Consider the following 26332-nt stretch of genomic DNA (forward strand, 5'->3'; position numbering starts at 1 on the left):
TCTGATTTTTGAGTTATTTTATCACAAAATCTGATGTAGAAATCCCTTAGTAACAAATCTCTTAAACAGAATACATCATGCAAAAGTTTTCTGTCACAATTGACAAATGTACAGACTGCCATAGAATCATTAGGACTGGAGATCAGCAGGTGGCATGTCAGTGTTATCTTCATGTGGGATTTGTGCCACAACAAAATAAGGGCTAATTTAGGTTACTTCTGTAATTGCAGTGATAGACACTATCGCTACACAATACTAGAAAAAGGGGAGCTAATCTTGAAATTCGAGTCTGGCTGTAGCAAAAGAAGTATTAAAATTAATTGAAAGTGCAGCAATAATATTTGAGCTAGACTAGAAGATTAGATTACAGTAAAATCTTCCAAACCAGTGAAGAGATTGAGGATATGCTGCAAGTCTGAGAGCTTCAGTTTAGACATATGCAATACCTTCAGTGCTTCAAAAACTGTCAACAAAAGCATGTAGAAAACCCAACAAGTTCAAAGGCAGTATATAAGTACAAGACATAATGTGTGAGCTGAGATGGGAAAGACCAAGATCTTATTCCTAGGTAGTAGTCATGGATGCAATATTTCAAGACTGGTACACAACTCTTTGAGATGATTAGCAAGTAATTAGTATTTTAAACTCAGCTGCAAGGGCCCACTGATATCACTACATTGCTGAAAACAGTTGTAAAACTAGTGCTCAAATCATACCTCTCTTTGAGTGTTATGATAAGCCCTGGATGAAGTGTTCCATGGGATGTGTTAATTCAGAGCTTGTGAGATTACTCAGATGAGAGAGCCTTTCACACATGAATGTGACTGGTGCATCATCCCTCAATCTGCCCCCTCATGTACAATATTGTTTGCATCTGAATGCTTCTGGTAACAGGCTACTTCCAGAGATAATTACCAGAAGCACCCAGCCTGGTCAAAGCTGTATCTATGCTAACCCTGTTATTTCCCTAGGCCTTTTTTTTCTTCTGAAAGAAAGAGCTGCAGAATAACTACAGTTACAATTGAATCAGCTACTATCCAAATAAAAAACTGCAGCTTGAAGAAAGCTATGGATCTTAAAGATTACTTGTTTATAATTTCCATCGAAACGTCCAAAGCTTCATAAATAAAAATGAACTTCTGAAACCCATAAACAAAAATAAAAGGGCAGATGGCATCTCAGCAGATGTGTTATACTTAAATATCATTAAAATCGGATGTATCATGATGTATACAGGCTAAATCCTCTGCTGTAAACCATGGACAGGAAATGGGAGTGACTATGTATCCAGAAAGCGCAGTTAAGTCCCAGGCAGTACAGATTAATGAACATAGTATTGAACAGCTCTTTGAATGCTGTGCCATGATAGTGTGTAATGAAACACACACGACAGAAATAACAGCAGTTTTCAGGCAAACAACAGGAAATACACTGAAGAGCCAAAGAAACTGTTAGACCTGCCTAATATCATGTAGTGCCCCCACAAGCATGCAGAAGTGCCACAACACCTTGTGGCATGGACTCGACTAATGTCTGAAGTAGTGCTAGAGGGAATTGACACCATGAATCCTGCAGGGCTGTCCATAAATCCGTAAGAGTATGAGGGGGTGGAGATCTCTTTTGAGCAGCATGTCGTAAGGCATCCCAGATATGCTCAGTAATGTTCATGTCTGGGGAGTTTGGTGGCCAGTGAAAGTGTTTAAACTCAGAAAGAGTGTTCCTGGAGCCCTCTGTAGCAATTCTGGATGTGAAGAGTGTCACATTGTCTTTCTGGAATTGCCCAAGTCCATTGGAATGCACAATGGACATGAATGGATGTAGGTTATCAGAAAGGATGCTTACGTCCATGTCACCAGTTAGAGTCTTATCTAGACGTATCAGGGGTCCCATATCACTCCAACTTGCACACACCCCACACCATTACAGAGCCACCACCAGCTCAAACAGTCTCCCGCTGACATGCAGGGTCCACGGATTCATGTGGTTGTCTCCATTCCCGTACAAGTCCATCCAATTGATACAATTTGAAACAAGACTCGGCCGCTCGGGCAATATGTTTCCAGTCACCAACAGTCCAATGTTGCTGTTGACATGCACCAATTATAACACCAAGTTGAAACACACTTAAATCTTGATAACCTGCCACTGCAGCAGCAGTAACCAATCTAACAACTGTGCCAGACACTTGTTGCCTTATGCAGTAGCCACCAGAAAGATCGCTGGAGGTGCACATCGGCACAGTGCATCACGGACAGCAGTTGCCACAAGTAAAGTCCCGCCCACCAGAGGTCACGTGAGAATTCGGCCGTGCCCTCTGCCGGCGGAACAACAACAACTCAGGCAGCACACGGGCTATGCCCAGCCAGTTCACATTGGGCATGCCTAGCAGACAGTTCCCGGTCTACACTAGGTGTAGTGCGACGGAAACGTGAATCGTGTTACTACACAACTGGCGATGAGTAGGGTCGTTCTTTTGCGTGTTGCGTCGGGAAACAAGTGCTTCCGGCATTGCTCTCCATGCAGTCTGCTCCAGCGCCGTTCCCTCCTCCCTTTCCCCCGTATGACAAGACGGCGGAGGATTGGGATGCATATGAACAACGCCTTCGGCAGCATTTCCAGGCGTTTCATGTTGCCAATGCAGAGGTGTGTTGTGCTCTTTTCTTGTCTTGGATATCTCCCTCGCTGTATCAAGTTTTGTGGCAGCTAACGCCGTTGCATGAACCCCCGTCCTTGTCTTTTGATGCATTGTGTTCATGGCTGTCTTCATATTATCTCCGCCGCACGCATGTTGTCATGGCTAGGGTCGAGTTCTATCAATGCAAGAAACAGCCCCATCAGTCTTACCGGGTGTGGGCCGCTGCACTGCACGGTCGTAGTCGCAAGTGACATTTTGTCACGGAGCAGTCACGAGAGTCGTATGCCCATGTTATGGTGTGCGACATCGTTGTTCGTTCAGCCCCTGATAGAGAGGTCCGGCAATGGGCCCTGCAGTTGGAAGACCCTTCCCTTGAGGAAGTCCTGTCCATTGCTCAATCGTATGAAGTCTCTCATGCCACAGGTCAACAGTTGGAAGCGTGGTGTGACATCACGGTGGTTCATGGCAGCGCGGCTGCACCCACTGCGTCTGGGGTGGACGACGTGTGAGCGGTACAATCTGGCGCCGCTCCCGCATGGCGCGTAAACAGAGTTCCAGCCACTGGCCCCTGTTACCATCCTGTGCGTCGTGCTATATACATCATGATCGGTCAGAGTGCCCCCAGCATTGGGCCATTTGCCGCAAATGTAATAAAAAAGGACACATTGCTAAAGTTTGCCACTCAGCCTCAAAAGAATCGAAGGAAGCAGGTACAGAGAACATGGGCGTTGACATTCAGGAAGTTTCATCAGGCCAGGCTCCCGACACATTGGCACACAAACTCTTTATCAAGGTGTCGGTTCGGTCGTGCCAATTACAACTGCAAGTAGATACGGGCACAGCAGTCTCTTTGTTGAATGCACAAACTTACTCCAACCTTGGGTTGCCCCCGTTGGCACCAGTTTACCAGCGTCTACGCGGGTATGGTAAACAGTTCATTCCCCTACTGGGTCAATTCACTACCGACGTTACTTACACATCAGTCACTCGGCCTCTTACTTTTATTGTTGTCAGTGATGCGAGCTCCGCTAACCTTTTTGGATTGGATGCCTTTCAAGCTTTCGGTTTTTCTATCACAGACACCATACAGTTTGTCTCCGAAGAAGTTCCCTATCAATCATTGGAATCTTTGATCTCTGACTTTCAGGATATCTTTGAGGAGGGCCTGGGGTGTGTTTCGGACTTTGAAGCTCACTTAACATTGAAGGCATCGGCTTGCCTGCGTTTTCTACACGCGAGATAGATCCCCTTGGCTCTCCGCCCTCAGGTAAATGCAGAGCTAGACCGGCTGACAGCCCTCGGGGTCGTTCTTCCCATTTCTTCTAGTGAGTGGGCTTCGCCCCTCGTTATTGTCAGGAAACTCTTGGGAAAATTACATATTTGTGGCGATTTCAAGGCCACCATTAATTCCCAATTGGTGGTCGACACTTATCCCTAGCCTCGTTCTGATGAATTGTTCTCCGCTGTGGCGGGAGGCCAATATTTTTCGAAAACCGATCTTTCGGAGGCTTATTATCAGATACCACTTGATGAGGACTCCAAACGGCTGGTGGTCGTCAACACCCTGTTTGGCCTTTACCAATACCAGCGGTTGGCCTTCGGAATATCCAGTGCCCTGGCGATATTTCAGCGTTATCTTGAGCATGTCACGTCGACAATCCCTCATTGTATTAATTACCTGGACGACATAATTGTCACAGGCCGCAGAACAGAGGAACACTTGCACAACCTTCGAACCCTCTTTCTCAAATTCAGGTCCGTGGGTCTGCGTTGCAACCTGCATAAGTCGAACTTCTTCCAACCGTCCATTGAGCATGTGAGCTACACCATCTCTCGGCACAGCGTCCAGCCACTAGGAAGTTTGGTCCAAGGTATCGTCGACCTTCCACGGCCTGCTTTGCTGAGGGAGTTACAAGCTTTTTTAGGCAAGATTGCCTATTACCACCGGTTCATTCCCAGGGCTTCCACCATAGCCCGCCCCCTGTACTGCCTTCTGCCCAAGGGTGTTCGTTTTGATTGGTCGCCTGCATGCGAGTGAGCATTCACCTCGTTGAAGGGCCTCCTCACGTCAGCACCTTGTTTGGCTACTTTTGACCCCAACAAGCCATTGGTCCTGGCTACAGGTGCTTCGCAGTATGGGGTGGGGGCAGTCCTGGCCCATCGCAACATGGATGGCTCCGAGCAGCCACTGGCATTTGCGTCTAAAACTCTTAGCCCCGCGCAGGCCCATTACTTCCAGGTGGAAAAAGAGGCTTTGGCCATTGTCTACACTGTTACAAGTTTCACCCTTTCTTGTATGTCACAAAGTTTCAGTTAATCACTGACCATAAGCCATTAATATCGTTATTTGGCCCCGCCTCTCAGATTCTGGATAGGGCGACCCACAGACTGCAGTGCTGGGCCTTGTTCCTCTCCAAGTACCATTATGACATTCATTTTCGCCCTACCGGACAGCATGCCAATGCCAACGCTCTTTCCCATCTTCCAGTGGGCCCGGAACCTAAGTTCGATCAGGAGGAGATTATGTGTTTTCATTTGGTTGTGGCATCCCACCAAGCAGTTGATGGCTTCCCAATAACTAGTTATAGAGTTGCCAAGGAAACGGCAGCTGACCCAGTTCTCCAGCAAGTAGTTCGCCTCGTTCAGCAGGGGTGGTCGTCCCGACCTCCAGGTCGGGCCTCGGACCCTCTTCGTAGTTATTTTGTTCTACGAGACTGCCTCTCAGTCTTGGAAGGAGTTCTCCTTCTGGCTACCGATGATACAGCGCCTCGCGTGGTTGTTCCTGCAAGTCTGCGAAGGGAGGTCCTCACATTATTACATGAGGGGCACTGGGGTGTTTCCTGTACTAAAACCTTGGCTTGCAGACATGTTTACCGGCCTGATATTGACAGAGAAATTGAGCACTTGGTGGCCGCCTGTTCCCAGTGTGCGAGCCAACAGACGTCTCCCAGGTCAGCGTTCTCTTAATGGCCGCCTGCGACCCAGGCATGGGAACGTGTTCACATAGATTTTGTGGGCCCGTTTCTCAATGGCTTTTGGCTCATTGTCATTGATGCTTATTCCCAATTCTCATATGTGGTTCACTGCTCCTCAACCACGTCAGAAGTTGCAATCCAGGCACTAGCAAAAATCTTTTCTGTGGAAGGTCTGCCAGTCACCCTGGTATCGGACAATGGACCCCAGTTTATTTCACAGACCTTCCAGGATTTTTGTAGGCACTTCGGTATTCGGCACGTTTGCTCTCCCCCCTTTCATCCACAATCGAATGGGGAAGCCGAGCGCATGGTGCACACATTTAAGACGCAGATGAAAAAGTATGTGCACGAATTTCCTGCGGAGGAGGTGTTGACATTTTTGCTGACGGCATGCCGGACCACACCAATGGGAGAACGCAGCCCCGGAGAGCTCCTCTACGGGCGCCAACCTAGGACTCTGCTGCACCTCCTCCAGCCTGGTCCTCGCCAGTCTTCGCAAAACGGGGTACCCGGCTTTCCACTGGGTATGTTGGTCTGGGCGCACTTGGGTTTGGTCGCAATCCACGTTGGATACCGGCGGTGGTCCTGCTCCGCAATGGCCACCGGCTCTATACCTTGTAGGTGGGGGACCGGGAGGAACGTCGTCACCAAAATCAGCTACGTCCCCATTTGGGCACCCACCCTCTGACCCCTCGGGCGCCGGCTTCCCCATTGCCGGCACCCGTGTTGTTTTCTCAGGGGATGCTACCGCCCCTCCCACCTGTGACTCCACCACACTGCGAGAGTTCTCAGTCTAGGTGGCCTCCAGTTGCTCCAGCACCAGCATCGCCATCGTTAGAGATTCCCCTGGCGAGAGCCGGCCCCCCTTGCAGGCCCGGTTTCTCAGGAGGCTGGTTCAACTGTGGTCGTCCCTTCCCCATCGTCCCCACCACTGGGTCTTGCCCCTCCTGAGGTGGACCGGGATCTGGCGTTCGATGGCTTGTCGCCCATTGTGTTCCAGGCTCCGCTGGTGGGACGGCGGGGGCCTTTTCATGTGGGTCACTTCCAACCGTATTCGAAAGTTCCGGCTCAAGGGTTGGCAGATCCCAGCCTTCCAATGGACGTGGAGGTCATTGCTACTGCATGACACTCCACCTTCCAATGCAGTGGATCACAGTGGCTTCGTCCCCCAAAGGAGGAGGAGTGCAGTAGCCACCAGAAAGATCGTGGGAGGCGCACATCGGCACGACGTGTCATGGACGGTAGTTGCCACAAGTAAAGTCCCGCCCACCAGAGGTCAGGCGAGAATTCGGCCGCACTCTCCACCAGCAGAACAACAACAACTCAGGCAGCACGGGCCGTGCCCAGCCAGTTCACATCAGGCACGCCTAGCAGACAGTTCCCGGTCTACACTAGGTGAAGTGCGACGGAAACGTGAATCGTGTTTCTACACCTTATATAGGCATTGCTGACCACAATGCCATCTTCTGCCCATTTACACATGCCTATACCACTTTCTTTGGCTTTTCAGTGTATATTAGTCTTCGTAAAGCAGCTAGAGACAGTTTCAGTAAAGTGATAAAATGCTAACTGAGGGATCACTGTTCGTGGAGACTTTAATTTGATTTTCTGGTAGATAGTATTGACCAAGTATTCGTACAGTTGTTGATGCTCAGCTTTGTATAATAAAGTTCCAAACAAAGACTGAAGCACATAGTGCAAGAGCCACTTACAATTTGTTTTAGATGATTCGGACATGGAAGCAATAGTCAATAATTTATCTGACCGTGGTGGTCGAGCATTAACAATGAAATGTGCTGAATGGTTAGTTGCAGATCATAGAAGAAGAGTGTATCACATAAGCATAAACAATGACTCAGCCACAATGTTTAGGGATAAATTATAGGAAGAGATTTATAAATCCATGAACCATGGACCTTGCCGTTGGTGGGGAGGCTTGCGTGCCTCAGCGATACAGATGGCCGTACCATAGGTGCAACCACAACGGAGGGGTATCTGTTGAGAGGCCAGACAAACGTGTGGTTCCTGAAGAGGGGCAGCAGCCTTTTCAGTAGTTGCAAGGGCAACAGTCTGGATGATTGACTGATCTGGCCTTGTAATAATAACCAAAACGGTCTTGCTGTGCTGGTACTGCGAACAGCTGAAAGCAAGGGGAAACTACAGCCGTAATTTTTCCCGAGGGCATGCAGCTTTACTGTATGATTACATGATGATGGCGTCCTCTTGGGTAAAATATTCCGGAGGTAAAATAGTCCCCCATTCGGATCTCCGGGCGGGGACTACTCAAGAGGATGTCGTTATCAGGAGAAAGAAAACTGGCGTTCTACGGATCGGAGCGTGGAATGTCAGATCCCTTAATCGGGCAGGTAGGTTAGAAAATTTAAAAAGGGAAATGGATAGGTTGAAGTTAGATATAGTGGGAATTAGTGAAGTTCGGTGGCAGGAGGAACAAGACTTCTGGTCAGGTGACTACAGGGTTATAAACACAAAATCAAATAGGGGTAATGCAGGAGTAGGTTTAATAATGAATAGGAAAATAGGAATGCGGGTAAGCTACTACAAACAGCATAGTGAACGCATTATTGTGGCCAAGATAGAAACGAAGCCCACACCTACTACAGTAGTACAAGTTTATATGCCAACTAGCTCTGCAGATGACGAAGAAATTGAAGAAATGTATGATGAAATAAAAGAAATTATTCAGATTGTGAAGGGAGACGAAAATTTAATAGTCATGGGTGACTGGAATTCGAGTGTAGGAAAAGGGAGAGAAGGAAACGTAGTAGGTGAATATGGATTGGGGGACAGAAATGAAAGAGGAAGCCGCCTGGTAGAATTTTGCACAGAGCACAACATAATCATAACTAACACTTGGTTTAAGAATCATGAAAGAAGGTTGTATACATAGAAGAACCCTGGAGATACTAAAAGGTATCAGATAGATTATATAATGGTAAGACAGAGATTTAGGAACCAGGTTTTAAATTGTAAGACATTCCCAGGGGCAGATGTGGACTCTGACCACAATCTATTGGTTATGACCTGTAGATTAAAACTGAAGAAACTGCAAAAAGGTGGGAATTTAAGGAGATGGGACCTGGATAAACTAAAAGAACCAGAGGTTGTACAGAGATTCAGAGAGAGCATAAGGGAGCAATTGACAGGAATGGGGGAAATAAATACAGTAGAAGAAGAATGGGTAGCTTTGAGGGATGAAGTAGTGAAGGCAGTAGAGGATCAAGTAGGTAAAAAGACGAGGGCTAGTAGAAATCCTTGGGTAACAGAAGAAATATTGAATTTAATTGATGAAAGGAGAAAATATAAAAATGCAGTAAGTGAAACAGGCAAAAAGGAATACAAACGTCTCAAAAATGAGATCGACAGGAAGTGCAAAATGGCTAAGCAGGGATGGCTAGAGGACAAATGTAAGGATGTAGAGGCCTATCTCACTAGGGGTAAGATAGATACCGCCTACAGGAAAATTAAAGAGACCTTTGGAGATAAGAGAACGACTTGTATGAATATCAAGAGCTCAGATGGAAACCCAGTTCTAAGCAAAGAAGGGAAAGCAGAAAGGTGGAAGGAGTATATAGAGGGTCTATACAAGGGCGATGTACTTGAGGACAATATTATGGAAATGGAAGAGGATGTAGATGAAGATGAAATGGGAGATATGATACTGCGAGAAGAGTTTGACAGAGCACTGAAAGACCTGAGTCGAAACAAGGCCCCCGGAGTAGACAACATTCCATTGGAACTACTGATGGCCTTGGGAGAGCCAGTCCTGACAAAACTCTACCATCTGGTGAGCAAGATGTATGAAACAGGCGAAATACCCTCAGACTTCAATATATAATAATTCCAATTCCAAAGAAAGCAGGTGTTGACAGATGTGAAAATTACCGAACTATCAGCTTAATAAGTCACAGCTGCAAAATACTAACACGAATTCTTTACAGACGAATGGAAAAACTAGTAGAAGCCAACCTCGGGGAAGATCAGTTTGGATTCCGTAGAAACACTGGAACACGTGAGGCAATACTGACCTTACGACTTATCTTAGAAGAAAGATTAAGGAAAGGCAAACCTACGTTTCTAGCATTTGTAGACTTAGAGAAAGCTTTTGACAATGTTGACTGGAATGCTCTCTTTCAAATTCTGAAGGTGGCAGGGGTAAAATACAGGGAGCGAAAGGCTATTTACAATTTGTACAGAAACCAGATGGCAGTTATAAGAGTCGAGGGACATGAAAGGGAAGCAGTGGTTGGGAAGGGAGTAAGACAGGGTTGTAGCCTCTCACCGATGATGTTCAATCTGTATATTGAGCAAGCAGTAAAGGAAACAAAAGAAAAATTTGGAGTAGGTATTAAAATTCATGGAGAAGAAATAAAAACTTTGAGGTTCGCCGATGACATTGTAATTCTGTCAGAGACAGCAAAGGACTTGGAAGAGCAGTTGAATGGAATGGACAGTGTATTGAATGGAGGATATAAGATGAACATCAACAAAAGCAAAACAAGGATAATGGAATGTAGTCTAATTAAGTCGGGTGATGCTGAGGGAATTAGATTAGGAAATGAGGCACTTAAAGTAGTAAAGGAGTTTTGCTATTTGGGGAGCAAAATAACTGATGATGGTCGAAGTAGAGAGGATATAAAATGTAGGCTGGCAATGGCAAGGAAAGTGTTTCTGAAGAAGAGAAATTTGTTAACATCCAGTATTGATTTAAGTGTCAGGAAGTCATTTCTGAAAGTATTCGTATGGAGTGTAGCCATGTATGGAAGTGAAACATGGACGATAAATAGTTTGGACAAGAAGAGAATAGAAGCTTTCGAAATGTGGTGCTACAGAAGAATGCTGAAGATTAGATGGGTAGATCACATAACTAATGAGGAAGTATTGAATAGGATTGGGGAGAAGAGAAGTTTGTGGCACAACTTGACCAGAAGAAGGGATCGGTTGGTAGGACATGTTCTGAGGCATCAAGGGATCACCAATTTAGTATTGGAGGGCAGCGTGGAGGGTAAAAATCGTAGAGGGAGACCAAGAGATGAATACACTAAGCAGATTCAGAAGGATGTAGGTTGCAGTATGTACGGGGAGATGAAAAGGCTTGCACAGGATAGAGTAGCATGGAGAGCTGCATCAAACCAGTCTCAGGACTGAAGACCACAACAACAACAACAACAACAACAACAACAGTAAGGATGGAAAATTTAACTCTTTCTTAAACATATTTCAGCAGCACAATGAGTCTTGTTTTTCTCTAAAACAAACAAGGTAAAATAAAATAGAAGGATGGATGGATGAGAGACAGATAACTTCTGTGATTAAAATATGTTGTCCTTGGGTGGGAGAGATCTAGTCCCGATTCAGAATCTTTTTCCTGAATCCATTTTGGACGATAAAGTTTAGTATTTCAGTTTCCAGAGTACAAGTATTATCTTTTTTTGTGGTCATGACCAATGAGCACATGTTCCATTGACTGATTTTTTTGTAGGACCAAAATTAGTAGTATGTGTTAAGAACTTTCCATATAAGATCTTACTTTTGAATTCATTAACACTTCTCATGACATCTTGAGGTATTGTGTTTTGTGCCAGATATTAGTATCATTCATGCACAATATTTCAAAAACAAGACTCATCTTCATCAGAAGCTACCTGAGGCTGGCTCAGGTGGCACTTGATGAAGACGCTTACATTGCTGAATTATCGGGTTTGAACAACACTGATATCTGACAGGGTACTTGACACCTCAAGATGTCAACAGATTACTAGGAAAGTCTGAAATATTATATCAACACTTACTGTGTTGCTGTCCTTATGTTTGCATTGACTTTATAGCATTAACTGAGTTCCCTGTTTTTGCTTGGAATAACGACAATAATATCAAAAAAGAAAACACTTTCCTGATGTTCCACAACTATTATTCATTTAATTACAAAACAGTTGGCAGCTTATTAAGGTGTCATCAGATAACAACAGATCGTCACAACCACAGGGAAATTAATGAGGCAGTATGCAGTGTTTACAAAGGAAACTATTAGGAGAACGGGAAAGTATTATCATTTCTTACGTTAAATTCAAGCAAATAAATAGTTAACAAGTTTTTATTTTTAATCAGTGATGTAATCACCCTCATTATCAACAACCTCTTGCCATCTAGTGTGCAAATTTGCAATGCCAGATCAATAAAAATCAATTGGCTTTTGAGCAAAATATTTCTGGAGGTGGCATTCCGGACATCATCCACATTATCAAATTTTTTTGCCCCTTAGAAAATCTTATATTTATTTGAATAAATGGAAATCCAAGGATGCAATACTGGATGACTATGGTGCATGAGGCAATACCTCCCATCCCAATTCATTAATTTTTGCCAGGGCTTGTCATGCGCTGTGTGGTCTTGGATTATCATATTACATAATAACACCTTTTCTGTTGACAATTGCTGGACACTTTTCAATTCAAGATTGATGTACTCAATTCAGCTGTTCACAGCAAAGGTCTGCATTCTCAACTTGTCCAGGTTTCAGCACATCAGAATGAACAATCCATGGAATACTCCAACAGATATGCAAAAGTGCCTTTTTGGGGTGTAGACCTGGCTTAACTGTACTGCATGGTGGTTCATTCAGAGGGAGCCATTGACTTTTGCATTTTTGTGCCACTGAAGCAATAAGTTCGCATGTGCTGGAGTGGTTGGTTTTATTTGTCACTACCAGTCTGCTGCAAATGTTCTTGTATGGTCACCCAGGTTGCTTAAGAGTGTTTGACAGTTCCTGATTGCCTCACACGGATTTGCTTCCACTTCCACACTTAAATTGTCATTGTCTAAATGGTTGGTCTTCCTGATTGATAGCTCAGAAGGATCAAAATTACTGGATTTGAGCTTAGAAAATCACCATTGGCATTTATGAATGTCCAATGCACTTGGATGAACATCAAAAAGATTTTTTGGTAGCAACTGTTGCATTACTATTTTTGTGAAACACAAAAAGCATACAACACATATGTACCTCTTCTAGTATTTGGCTGGCCATTTCACCATAAACTGCAAAAAGAAAAAATTAAGATTTAGTTATTTATGAGTAAACAATTACTCTAACCGTAAAATGTATTTGGCACAACTTTGAAGTACACAATGAGCTGATAAATGACAAGCAAATATTGACATGCCCAGAAATGACATTACTTTCTAGTCCACCTAATATTCATTTACAAAAATTACTAAGAAAATCATTACATTTCAAATGAATAGTTATTCAAATACTTTAAAAATAATAATTATTTCTTTTTATATTAATATTTTATGGAGTTTGTCCAGCCTTTGTATGCCAACAAGAATTTAGTTTCATTTGAATCTGTAATGCAGACGCCCCTGCCCTTTTAGCAATTTTGTAATATTGTAATTGAACAATTGCATGTCTGTCCATCTTTCATTAACTTTCTTGGAAAAACTGCATCTAGTGCATGGCCTACAACACATCTGAAGTTATGTCAAACATCTTTCATGTCATCCTTTCCACAGCTCAGTGTTTTGCTGCTGACTGCTCAAAGGTTTTTTAATTTTTTAATTGCATTTTTAAGCATAAATTTCCTTCTACCTTTCTTAACTTTTCATTCAACACCAGTGACTAGTGATGTGCTTGAGTTAAAATTCTTGGCACCACATTTCATTGTAAATATGATACCCATATACACACATCAAAAAAAGTTTTGCATCACCTCGATTCCGAGAGTTCCGGAACCTGTACAGAAAACTGGAATAGATATCAACATAAACATCATTTCTGCACTTCTTATTGCTCATAAAAACCACACATTGCATGTTGTACTACCATACAGTGAGACCTTCAGAGGTGGTGGTCCAGATTGCTGTACACACTGGTACCTCTAATATCCAGTAGCATGTCCTCTTGCATTGATGCATGCCTGTATTCGTTGTGGCATACTATCCACAAGTTCATCAAGGCACTGTTGATCCAGATTGTCCCACTCCTCAATGGCGATTTGACATAGATCCCTCAGAGTGGTTGGTGGGTCACATCGTCCATAAACAGCCCTTTTCATTCTATCCCAGGCATTGTCGATAGGGTTCATGTCTGGAGAACATACTGGCCACTCTACTCGAGCGATGTCGTTATCTTGAAGGAAGTCATTCACAAGATGTGCACGATGGGGGCACGAATTGTCATCCATGAAGACAAATACCTCACCAATATGCTGCTGATATGGTTGCACTATCGGTCAGAGGATGATATTCACACATCATACAGCCATTACGGAGCCTTCCATGACCACCAGTGGCATATGTCAGGCCGACATAACACCACCCCAAAACAGCAGGGAACCTCCACCTTGCTGCACTCTCTGGACAGTGAGTCTAAGGCGTTCAGCCTGACCGTGTTGCCTCCAAACACGTCTCTGATGATTGTCTGTTTGAAGACATATGCGACACTTATTGGTGAAGAGAATGTGATGCCAATCCTGAGCAGGCCATTCGGCATGTTGTTGGGCCCATCTGTATCATGCTGTATGGTGTTGACGTTGCAAAGAAGGACCTCACCATGTACGTCGGGAGTGAAGCTGCGCATCATGCAGCCTATTGCGCACAGTTTGAGTCATAACACAACGTCCTGTGGCTGCATTAAAAGCATTATTCAACATGGTGGTGTTCTGTCAAGATTCCTCTGAGCCATAATCCGTAGATAGCGGTCCTACACTGCAGTAGTAGCCCTTGGGTGGCCTGAGCGAGGCATGTCATTGACAGTTCCTGTCTCTCTGTATCTCCTCCGTGTCTGAACAACATCGCTTTGGTTCACTCCGAGACACCTGGACACTCCCCTCGTTAAGAGCCCTTCCTGGCACAAAGTAACAATGCGGATGCAATCAAACTGTGGTATTGACCACCTAGGCATGGATGAACTACGGACAAAACGAGCCATGTACCTCCCTCCCAGTGGAATGACTGGAACTGATCAGCTATCAGACCCCTTTCGTCTAATAGGTGCTGCTCATGCTTGGTTGTTTACATCTTAGGTGGGTTTAGTGACATCTCTGAACAGTCAAAGGGATTGTGTCTGTGATACAATATCCATAGTCAATGTCTATCTCGAGGAGTTCTGGGAACTGGGGTGTTGCAGAACTTTTTTTGATGTGTTACAATTTACAGGCTTTGAAGTTTTATAAGTTAATTTCTCATTAATTAGTAATTTCATCAACAAAGTTGGCACATCCACATTTTAATATAACATTTGTGCTGCCTTTATATTATAAATTTTTCAAGTATTGTGTAATTATACATGATTTCATAAATATTGCTAAGCTCAAGCCCTCAAAATAATACGCCACTTGAAAGTGCAGGTATTTATTTCCAATGCAATCTTAGAGTAAAGTCAGTGAATAAAATGTTCTGACTTGTTTGTTGCCAGCAGATGCACATTGTTATCCCCATAGATGAGTTTTCTCACCAGCTTCTCAAGGTAATATTTGGAAAATAAATAGCAGATATAAATCTGAAAACAAGAGCTGCCATAAACTGAATTGTAGTGCCACGTGACTGTTATGCAATTTCAGATTTCAACTTTAAAAAACAGAAAATGGCCATAAAATAATACTTCTTCATTATTTAAAGATCTCCATGATCAGTTTTGAATTTCGGAACCTATCTCCAAGAGGCTTTTACAGCATTTCACATTGAAAATATTACAGGGATGTAATAAATGGCAGGTTTTAGGAAGTATCTTTTTTAATTTTCTTTGGAGAAATTATTACTAAACGAAATTGTCTTTTGTTCAGTGATTTAGCCTAGTCTCATTTGTGTTTCATTAGGGCATTTATACTTGTTCCCACTTCACATACTACTGTAATTAACACAGAAAAATAACACAAAAAACAGTCTCCTCATATGGGTTCCTGCTGTAGGCTGCTTTCAGGTGTCTTGCCTCTAAACTGCAGCTCGTTCCTTAAGAAAGCTCTGTAATACAAGTTCATATTAGAAAGAGGTACACTATTGTCTACTAAATGCATACAGTGCACTTTTTTGAAACTCTGTGATTATATTCCTGAATTGATTCTTTTACATTTATTATGACCAAGGCCTCTTCACTCTCAAATTGTTTGAATATTGGAGTAATAAAAAATTATCTTACCCAGTTTTGGAGCTTGCAAACATATGAGACTTCTTCTCTGGTAGTCCACAGGGGTAGATTTCATACACCAGCATGGATGGCATTGAGACCACCCTGTTCTGAAAAGCTGGTGTTCACTAGTGCCTCTATTAATCAAACCCCTTCTTATCATTTTAACTGATCCTTGCAGTCAAATTTGCAACTTTTCAATGGTCAGATATATTTTTTATTGAAAGGGGATCTCTTGCTAAATGAAGCACAGTATAGTGTGTCATCCTATCAAGTAAGATAAATTTTAATAGAATTTGTTAAAGACATGGTGTGAACATTTGCATGCTGTTAGAGATGCTTCACAAGTCGATGGTGGCTAAAATATTTACATTACAATAGTCAAAAGCCACCTCACATTGTTACCTTTTTGGCCCTACAATATATTAATGTTTCAATAGTGTAAGTTCATATCAAACTGAGTAATACTAAGAAATTCTAGATTTTACCAAACTCTTGATATCATTAATAATTACTGAATTTACTCATTCCAAACTATACACAGAGAAGAGTAAATCTGCTGAATATGTATTATATGTCAGATTATACATTTTTGTCAAATATGAACCCTTTATCTTAATTTCCTACTGGCTGTCAAAAACATCGAAAAAAACCTAATAACTTCAAAATTCCTTACCTCACCTTCTTGAAATTTTGTGGGTGTTATTTCTTTCCATCTAACAAAAGTTAATGATAGAAACATTATAATAAAATAGTTATTATAGATATCAAACAAATGGAAACTCATGGTGGGAATATCAACAATATAGGAAAAGATAGATTGCTACTTACTGTAAAGATAACATGCTGAGTTGCAGACAGGCATGATTAAAAGGCACTTACCTGTAAGCTTTTGACCATAGCCTTCATAAAAAAAAGAGAAACACACACCATTCGTTCACACAAGCAACCACACCTCATGCATACATGACCACCAATTCCAGTAGCTCTAACATTCTGGCCCGAGCTGCCAGTTAGCAGTTGTGCGTGTGAGGTGTGCTTGCTTGTGTAAATGAATAGTATGTGTTTCTCTGTTATAATTATCAAACAATTACACAATTATCATGACATCATACAGCTGCAATGGGCATGGACATCATGAAGAAGCACTTGGTATCACAATTAAAATCATTCAACAGCATAGACTTACTACACAGTGCATTTATAACTATAAGAGAGAAGGTCATACTTGCTTCCCCACAATATGTATTATACTCTATTAGTAATGAGGCCATGGAGTGTGATTGTGTGTTTGTATAATGAATACTGTTTGTTTAATGTTATTGCTATATGCAGTACACTTAACCAGCATTTTCATTTGCAAAATGCAACATATGCTCATACTTGGCATAACACTAAAGTAGTATATCTTTTTTTCCCAGACCAAAAGCTCAGTGGAACCAATACTGGAAATAAGTGTAATCTATATAAATATTTAAACTCATTTATTGTGGTGCAGAAAGCTGTCTATTATTCAGGAACAGTTTTTATAGTAAGTTTCCATGTAGCCATAAAAATTAGTCACTAATAAAGTGCACTTTAAGAGAAGTATAAAGAATTTTTTGATGGTCAACTCCTTCTACTATAATGATGAATTTTTAATAGAAACAGTTGATGTATATTTTATTAATAGTATCAGCTAATGTGTCTTATAAAATCTGACATCTGGCATCCTCAGTACAGTAATGCAGTCTGTCTAAATAAGTGCTGTAACATTATCTTATCCCCTTCAGTGTATACAAATTTCCATGTTTGTGATGAGTGTTGTATTAACTTTTAAGTGAAAATTGTTTCAGATCTTTGACTTTCCTTGAGGACTGTTTCTCTTAGGATCTATGTGACAAATTGTAAAATGTAATTTTGTTTTTGTGATATGTTGTACATTCTTGAGGATCTCCTCACTATGGATCAAGGGAATGGAAAGTATATCTGTATATCTCTCTCTATAAAGAGCACTTTTCAGAGATGTGCACAGACATGATGGCTTCGATGTTCAGAAGCATTTTCAGTGGCATCACCCCAATGATTTCCAGCAATATGAGGCATCTATCAACAGACTTATAAAAACTGTCTAAAGATGGATTTTCCAGTTCCAAATATAGTCACATACAATGCAAATTACTTTTATGTTATTCGGGCATAAAAAAACAAAGCATTTACTGTTAAAAATATGAGGTGTGATAGAAAAATAATGATATTTTTTATCTACCAAAGTTTTTATTTTTTTCAATTAACAATGTTGTCCCCTTCAGAGCAGTTCACTTCAGCAGCTATAACTGGCAGAGTCATTGTTCCCAGTCTTGATAGCAGTGCTGCAAGGCTTCAACTGGTAGGGCCTTTAACAGGTCAGTCACATTCTTTTGTATGTTCTCCAGTCCTAGAATGATGTCCTTTTAAGACATTTTTCAATTTTGGGAAAGAAAAAGTCACAAGCTCACAGATCAGGTGAATAGAGGGTCTTTAGAATGACAGGAATGTCTTTTGAGGTCAAAAATTCTGTGATGGAAGTGGCCATGTGACTTGGGGCATAGACATGATGCAGCATCCACTTGTTTGCAATGTACAGTTTCATTTGATTCACCATTTTCCTGAGCCTTTCAAGGACATCTTTGTAAAACACTTGGTTGACAGATTGTCCTACAGGAACAAATTTTTTGGTGCATGACACCCCAACTGTCCAAAACAGCAAATCAGCATTGTTTTGATCCTTGATTTGCTCATTCAAACTTTCTTTTGATCGAGGAGAAGTCTCAGTGTGCCACTCCTCACTTTGCCACAGGATAATACTCAACATTCTAGGATTCATCATCTGTGATCACACGACTGAACCATTCATGGTCACTGGGAATCCTCTCAAGAAGATCAAAGCACACACCTCTTTGATTGCCCTTCTGCACAGTTGTGAGGTTTTTTCAGCACTGTTTTGGTGCAAATCATTTGCAGGTGAAAATCTTTGGTCAGAATTTGATGTACGGTGAAAGTGTTTATGTTTAACAGGTCACCCATCATCCTTATTATTAAATGTCAGTCTGATCTCACAAGAGCACATACATGTTTGACGTTTTCATCAGTTTTTGAAATTGATGGTCTCCCTGAGCAATGTTTATCTTCAGTGTGTTCCCAGCCTTCCAAAAGTGACTTGCACTCTTGATAAGGACTGTTCCTCACTGGCCTGTTTCAACTTTTCAAAGTTTTCTCAAGTTTGTGATGGCATAACATTGCTTTAAATACCGCTGTTCCATTTTTGTAACACACAACAGAAACACAGTTTTTTCTGATGGTGCTCTCAGAAATCACATGATGGCTGTACAGAGCTGAAACTCAGGTTGAGCAGCTAGAAAAGATGAACACACCGGTCTATACAATTAGAACAACAAAGAGTTGCCAGGTTGCTCATAGTATTGTAGGTCTCATTACTTTTCTCACACACCTTGTATTTGCTACTGCAGTAGGTTGATATTATGAACTATTGAAGAGTTAATACCATTACGTGCACATTGCGCATTCACTCATAGTTTTTTATTACTATAAAAATCCATGAGAAGTAAATTTTAATCACAGTACCATTGTGGCTAAATATTAGAAAAACTGAGCTGTCTACGCAGTAAATAATGAGTAAGTTTGATTATGTAATACCTGTTAATTTTTGAATGAATTTACTTGTAATTCAGTTCATCTTTTGTTGCACATAGCATTTCTTGATGAGAATGGCATTTATGAGTTATTCATTGTGTGAATAACATAATCTGTAATGTGTATTGATCCACACTATTCTAAATAATTAAAAACTGTTACAATGAAGTCAGAATTTGTACACTTACTTCCAGGGTCTTGTGAAACCTGACATTGTTTTCTTTGGAGAGGCATTACCAGACCGTTTCTTCTTGTACCAAGATGATGTTCTATGGGCTGATCTTCTTATTGTCATTGGTACATCTTTGGAGGTAAGAGGCAGCCAAATATTTCAATTTAATTTGGCAAACACAAACACAAGTACGACATGTTAATAAAAGATGCATCCAGAAGTGAAGTTCCAGAGATGGCATGAATAGTTGGATAAGAATTCACAAGCGGAGGAGAGAGAGAAAGTATGTGGGAATAATGCAGTGCAGTTTCAGTCTTACGATGGTCCTTCTGTCAAACATTTTGCCCATCACACCTAGAATAGGTTTTTGTTACCCTCCCAAGCTCCACAATATGCTTGTCGAATCCTATGCTTCTTCTGCGGCCAATTCCTTACCCTATGGTTCCTACACCTGTGACCATCCCCACCATAAAAACTGCCCTGTGCACCCTGCTACTACCACCTATACCAGCCCTGTAACTGGCAAAAACATATACCGTCAAAGGGAGAGCCACCCTTTAAGCGACACATGTTGTATACTAGCTATTATGTAGAAACTGTTCAGCCTTTTACATTGGCATGACAACCACCAAGTTACTAGTTAGGATAAATGGGCTTAGGCAAGGGTGTCTACTGGCAACACACAATATCCTCTTGCAGAATGTGCTCTGTGATATGGTTTCACCACATGCACCATCTGAATGATTTCCTGATACACTAGTTTCTCAGAACACTGCAGGTTGGAACTGACACTACAACATGTCCTTGTGTGAATAATGGTCTCACCATGATATGAGTTAATAAAATCATCTCAGGCTCTCAGCTGCGTTAGGTGGTTAAAATTCCACAAGCTATTAACCAAGCTCTCCTCGATCATTGTCAAGTGCTATATGACTACCGTGTCGCCGTGGCCTAGCTATTATGTAATGGCACTGCTGGCTGTGACATTGCTGGTGCCCTCTTCCTTGCCAACTGTAGTAGTGTTTATGTTCCGCATCCATTGTACCCACTTCAACCTCACAATGACTGAGTCCTTGCTGTGCTGAACTGCAAACCGCCATCCTTGTTGATGGTATTTGCAGATATTTTTATTTCTACTGCTTTGTCCTCAAGGTACCTACCGGAAACTGCCATGGGACCCAAAATCAAGAATAATGAGGAAGACATCAGAGCTCCTGAAATGGTCATCATTGGAAGAAGCTGTTATTAAGAATCTCCTCCATTAGGCACCAAGACCACCTACATGTTATGGGCTACCACAGATTCACAAAACAGGTTCTCCTCTTTCGCTCATATGAACACTATTGGTTCACCAACTGAAAGACTGGCAAAACATTTGACCAGCCTCCTTAAGCTATATGGGGATGCTGTGTGCATTACATCAAGAACACCAATGATTTTATCAATTGAATTAAACATCTGTGTCTTGGGCAAGGTAATATAATGGTCAGTTTTGATGTGGTCTCCCTATTTATAAATTTCCCTCTCAAAAACTGCATAAATCTTCTATCCCAGTTATTTGATAATACAGTTGTGGAATTGTTTAAGCACACATTTATATCATAATATTTTCTTTATGATGGCCAGTTGGACAGTGTGGCAATGGGAAGTCCATTAACTCCATCGATAGCCAACCTTTTTATAGAGAAATTTGAAGACATCACCTTGGACACAGCTCCCAATAAGCCAAGTTCCTTTTATCAATAAGTTGATGACACTTATATCATCTGGCTGGAGATGTGAAAACCTTGGAGAATTCTTAGAATATTCACGACCACATTAAGTTTACAATAGAGGTAGAGAAGGATGGTGCATTGCCCTTCCTTGATGTCCTCATTTGCTGGAAAACCAATGGACACCTCAGCCGAAGTGTGTACAGTAAACTTAAACATGTGGGTCAGTATCATGCTCTCAGCCACCATCATCCAGTACAAAATTGTGATGTTCTGAACATCATCATCCGCTGTGCTAAAGTCACCTCAGACACTAAAAATCTGCCACTAGAACTGAGCCACCTCTGAAAAGTCTTCCAGGAAAACAGCTACAATCACCACCAGGTATGACAGGCTATTTCTGGTGAGACATACAGGAAAAACACCACTGAAGAAGAGAACAAGAAACTTGCATTTTTGCCTTCCTATGGCACGTCAGCAAAGATCAGGTGGTTCATGAAGAGACACAACATCTGATCAGTGTTCAGGCCCTCAGCAAAAATATGACAACTCATGACACCTATGAAGGACGATCTTGGACTTAGAATGTCTGGAGTGTACAAAATACCATGCCACTGTGGCTGCTACAATGTGGCCAAACAGTACACATTGTGGAGAAAACTCGAACAGAACACACGAGGTAGTTACGCCTACACTATCCTGACAAATCAGCCTTGATGGAACTAGCTTTAGAAATTCTATTCAACAAGATGTCTGCCATTGTAGGGCAAAGGGATTTTGGGATAGTACCATAAAAGAAGCGGTAAAAATAAAATTATCTGAAAACACCAGCAACCAGGACATGATGCTGCTGAAAGCCCAAGAAGATTTTATTAATAAGTCCTTGGTGCTTGCCATCCAACTGGCTGTCAACAGTGCAATGTGTGATTCCTTCAGTGACTACTGTAGCAGAATATTGTCAAACAATCTTTCACAAAACTCGAAGAAATTGTGGTTGTATGTAAAGGCTGTTAGTGGTACGAAAGCTAGTTTCCAGTCGCTATCGAATGAGACATGAACTGAAATTGAGGGTAGCAGAGTAAAAGCTGAAATGCTTAACTCCGTTTTCTAATGTTCCTTTACAAAGGAAAACCCAGAATAGCCCCAGCTTAATCCTCAGACTACTGAAAAGATGACTGAAATAAGTATTAGTGTCACTGGTGTTGACGAACAGCTGAAATTGTTAAAATTGAATGAAGCTCCAGGGCCTGATGGAAATACTATCAGTTTCTGTATTGAATTTGCAGCTGATTTAGCTCCTCTTTTCTCTATAATCTATCATAGATCTCTCGAACAAAAAGCTGTGTCCATCTCTTGGAAAAAGTCACAGGTGACACCTGTCTACAAGAAGGGTAGTAGAAGTGATCCACAAAATATCTTTCACATCTATTTCTTGCAGGATCTTAGAACATATTCTCAGCTCAAACATAATGAGGTATTTTGAACACAATGATCTCTTCAGTGCCAACCAGCCTGGATTCTGAAAACATCTCTCATGAGAAGCCCAACTCATACTTTTCTCACATGACATACTTACAGCTTTCAATCAAGGCAGTCAAGTAGATGCAATATTTCTTGATTTCCAAAAAGCATTTGATTCAGCACCACACCTATGCTTATTGGAGTATCAAGTGAAATTTGTGAGTGGACTGAGGACTTTTTGGTAGGGAGGATGCAGCATGGTATCTTAGATGGAAAGTCATCATCAGATGTAGAAGTAACTTCAGGTGTGCCCCACAGAAGTATGTTGTGACCCTTGCTGGTCATGATGTATATTAATGACATTGCCGACAATATTTATAGTAACATCAGACTTTTTGCAGATGATGCAGTTATCTGTAATGAAGTACTGTCTGGAAGAAGCTGCATAAATATTCAGTCATATCTCGATATTATTTCAAAGGGGTACAAAGATTGGCAACTTGCTGTAAATTTTCAGAAATGTAAAATTGTCAACTTCACAAAACAAAAAGACATAGTATCCTGTGACTATGACATCAGCGAGTCACTATTGAAATTGGCCAACTCATACAAAAACCTGGGTGTAACACTTTGTAGGGACATGAAATGGAATGATCACATAGGCCCAGTTGTAGGTAAAGCACATGGTAGACTTCAGTTTACTGGTAGGTTACTGAGGAAGTGCAATCAGTCTACAAAGGAGTTTGCTTAAAAATCACTCATGCATCCAGTTCTAGAGTACTGCTCAAGTGTGTGGGACCCATACCAGATAGGACTAATAGGGAAGTGCAGCACAAATGGTCACAAGTTTGTTTGATCCATGGGAGAGTATCACAGAGATACTGCATAAACTGAATTGGCAGACTCTTGGAGGTAGACATAAACTATCCCAAGAAAGTCTATTAACAAAGTTTCAAGAACCAGTTTTAAATGATGACTCTAGGAGTATTCTACAACTACTTGTGTATTGCCCACATAGGTATCTTGAGGATAAGATTAAAATAATTACTGCACACCCAGAGGCTTTCAGACAATCATTCTTCCTATGCTCCATAAGTAAATAGCATAGAAAGAAACCATAGTAACTGGTACAATGGGACTTACCCTGAGCCATGCATTTCCCAGTGGTTTGCAGAGTATAGAAGTAGATGTAGTTGTAGAAGTGTGTTCTCTCTGTTGAGCATCCCCACCCATGCTTGATCGCTGCAAATTAATATAAAAAATACATAAAAAAGTGACTGGTTGCTGTATTTGTCCATATAATATAATCCACAGCCATGGAGTTAAACAGTTAACAAAAGGGATGAAATATTGTTAATATCAAAAGAGGCAAAGAAAGGGGAGGTTACATTATCAGTAATGCTCTTGCACTTACTTAACAATCTCGTGACAAAATATGCCAACCTTGTGATTTTCTCTCTCTCCTCTATTAATTCTATCTGGTGATGGTATCAGACTGATATGCGTTAACCAAAAATGGGTTGGATCAGGGATTTGCAAGTTACCTCTTTCACGAATGTATTTAATAACCTTAGGATTTTGCTGTTGACTCTCTATCTGATATCCATCTTTCATATGAGTGTTTTATCAGATTGTTATGCTTTAAATTGCTCCAGATGCAAATCCTAGATCGTTAATAGTTGTAACTGTTTCCAGGTATACCCATTTGCAGCAATTGCCGATGAAGTGCCACGTGATGTCCCACGGCTATTGCTGAATAGGGATGTAGTTGGCTCCTTTGGTATGAGGAAGCATGACACTATCATAACATGTGACATTATTGAAGGGGTTACAAGACTTGCCAAGGAACTTGGTTGGCATGAGGAGCTGATGGAACTGTATACCAAACATGAGCCATGCACGTGAAAATGGCCACTGAGTTATTTAGAGTGGCAGTATCTTTTGCATCATTAGTTGCAAGTACAAAATGTAATATTGAATATATACAGCAGGCAGTTCCCCGTTTGCTGCTCATGTAGTTGTTGGCAATATCATGTAGCTGAGTTATGTTAGAACATACTACAGTTGTATTTTAGAATGTTAAATACAAGATATTGTAATACGTGTGAGTTTTGTGTAAAACAGAATGATTTATAACTTGAGTTCCTGAAATTATACTTTGTCCGTCACAGAGATCTTGCGGAATCTGTGCTAAAATTTGCTAGTGATTTGGTACATTTACACAATTTTGCCATGGTACATAAAGAGTGTATTTCATACATTTATATTTCCTTTAAGGCTGTATTTGATCCCTCATATTTTGCGTGCCATTTATAGTATTTTTAAGTTCTTCTTGTGCACTTATATAAATCTGAAGAAGTAGAGGGACGCTCTAACTGCAAAATAAAAACAGTAAAGTAAATAAATAATTTTTTGTACTATTATTTTTGTGCTTTATCTCAGATGTGTAACAAATCTAGTAATGTAAATAGTATGTATGTATCGAGCTTGTCATTGTGAAACCAATAGAAATATTAGTAAAGCTATAAGCATACGATACTGTGAGTCACGTTTACAGTGTTACTGCCTTTAAACAAATGTGCCTCATCTAAAGACGTGTATGAAAGTACTGGTGAGTGGTAAATAAAAATGAAATATGTTTTAAAGCCATGGTAACTTTTATACACACACTGCAAAATCACTGTAAAGTGCACTGCAGTGTTTTTTATTTTATTTATTTTAATTGAACTATTACTAATATTTCTTTTCATGCCGTTCAAGAATGCAGAATGAGAAGAATGCTTACTTGAATGTTTCTATGAAAGCTGTAATTATTCTGGTTTTGATGGTCACAACAGGAGCAATGTGTACATATTAAAGAGTATTTATTTGTTCTACTTTGCAAACCAGGTCAGTAGGTATGTTTTTGTGAGATATTAGATAGCTGTATTCAGGTGTCTGTTGCTTCACATTTTGCAAACTTTCTGTTACACTCTCCTGTGAGGAAAACAGTCCCATGATAATTTTTGTTTCCCTTCTTCATTATATGCTTTATTTCAACTGTTAGTCTAATCTGAAATAGAGCCCACACAGATGTACAGTATTCCATTATAGGCTGTATGAATATTTTGCAAATATTTTTCACAGGAAAACAGCACACTGCTGCATGGTTTCAGTTGCTTTGTGTGTGTGTGTGTGTGTGTGTGTGTGTGTGTGAGAGAGAGAGAGAGAGAGAGAGAGAGAGAGAGAGAGAGATCGTTACATTCCATCCTGGATTTTCCATTGTTTGACAATTTGAAGCCTTAGTTTAGTTTGACATGCAACTGAGGCTATGTGATCATTTCAGTTTATATTCCCCATATATCACACTCTCCTGTATTTGTATGACATGATGAATTTGAAATGTGACTCATTAATCACAAATATTTTGTTATAACTTCTATAATTTATAATAAATATCTGATGGCATGGCATTCCTCAGGTACTTTTTATTCCAGTTTTACATTAGATGAGAAAAGGATGGAAATATCTTTGTAGTGTAAACACAACCCCAACCTAGAAAACTATGAATTTAATACTGGT

General features: G+C 41.1%; 1 protein-coding gene across 2 annotated transcripts in view; it reads left to right on the forward strand.

Annotated features, from left to right (window-relative positions):
* LOC124789789 (NAD-dependent protein deacetylase sirtuin-3-like) overlaps positions 1–25416 on the forward strand; it is a 78266-nt gene extending 52850 nt beyond the window's left edge. The window contains exons 6-8 of one of the 2 annotated variants that reach the window (XM_047257258.1): positions 17176–17285; positions 19621–19737; positions 24467–25416. In XM_047257258.1, coding sequence (XP_047113214.1) covers positions 17176–17285; positions 19621–19737; positions 24467–24676 — 437 coding nt within the window. In that variant the 3' untranslated portion in view covers positions 24677–25416. The remainder of the gene's footprint in view (positions 1–17175; positions 17286–19620; positions 19738–24466) is intronic. The other variant, XM_047257259.1, reaches the window with a different exon arrangement.
* The last annotated feature ends 916 nt before the right edge of the window (positions 25417–26332 follow it).

Source organism: Schistocerca piceifrons, chromosome 3, assembly GCF_021461385.2.
Source record: "Schistocerca piceifrons isolate TAMUIC-IGC-003096 chromosome 3, iqSchPice1.1, whole genome shotgun sequence".
Classification (NCBI taxonomy): domain Eukaryota; kingdom Metazoa; phylum Arthropoda; class Insecta; order Orthoptera; family Acrididae; genus Schistocerca; species Schistocerca piceifrons.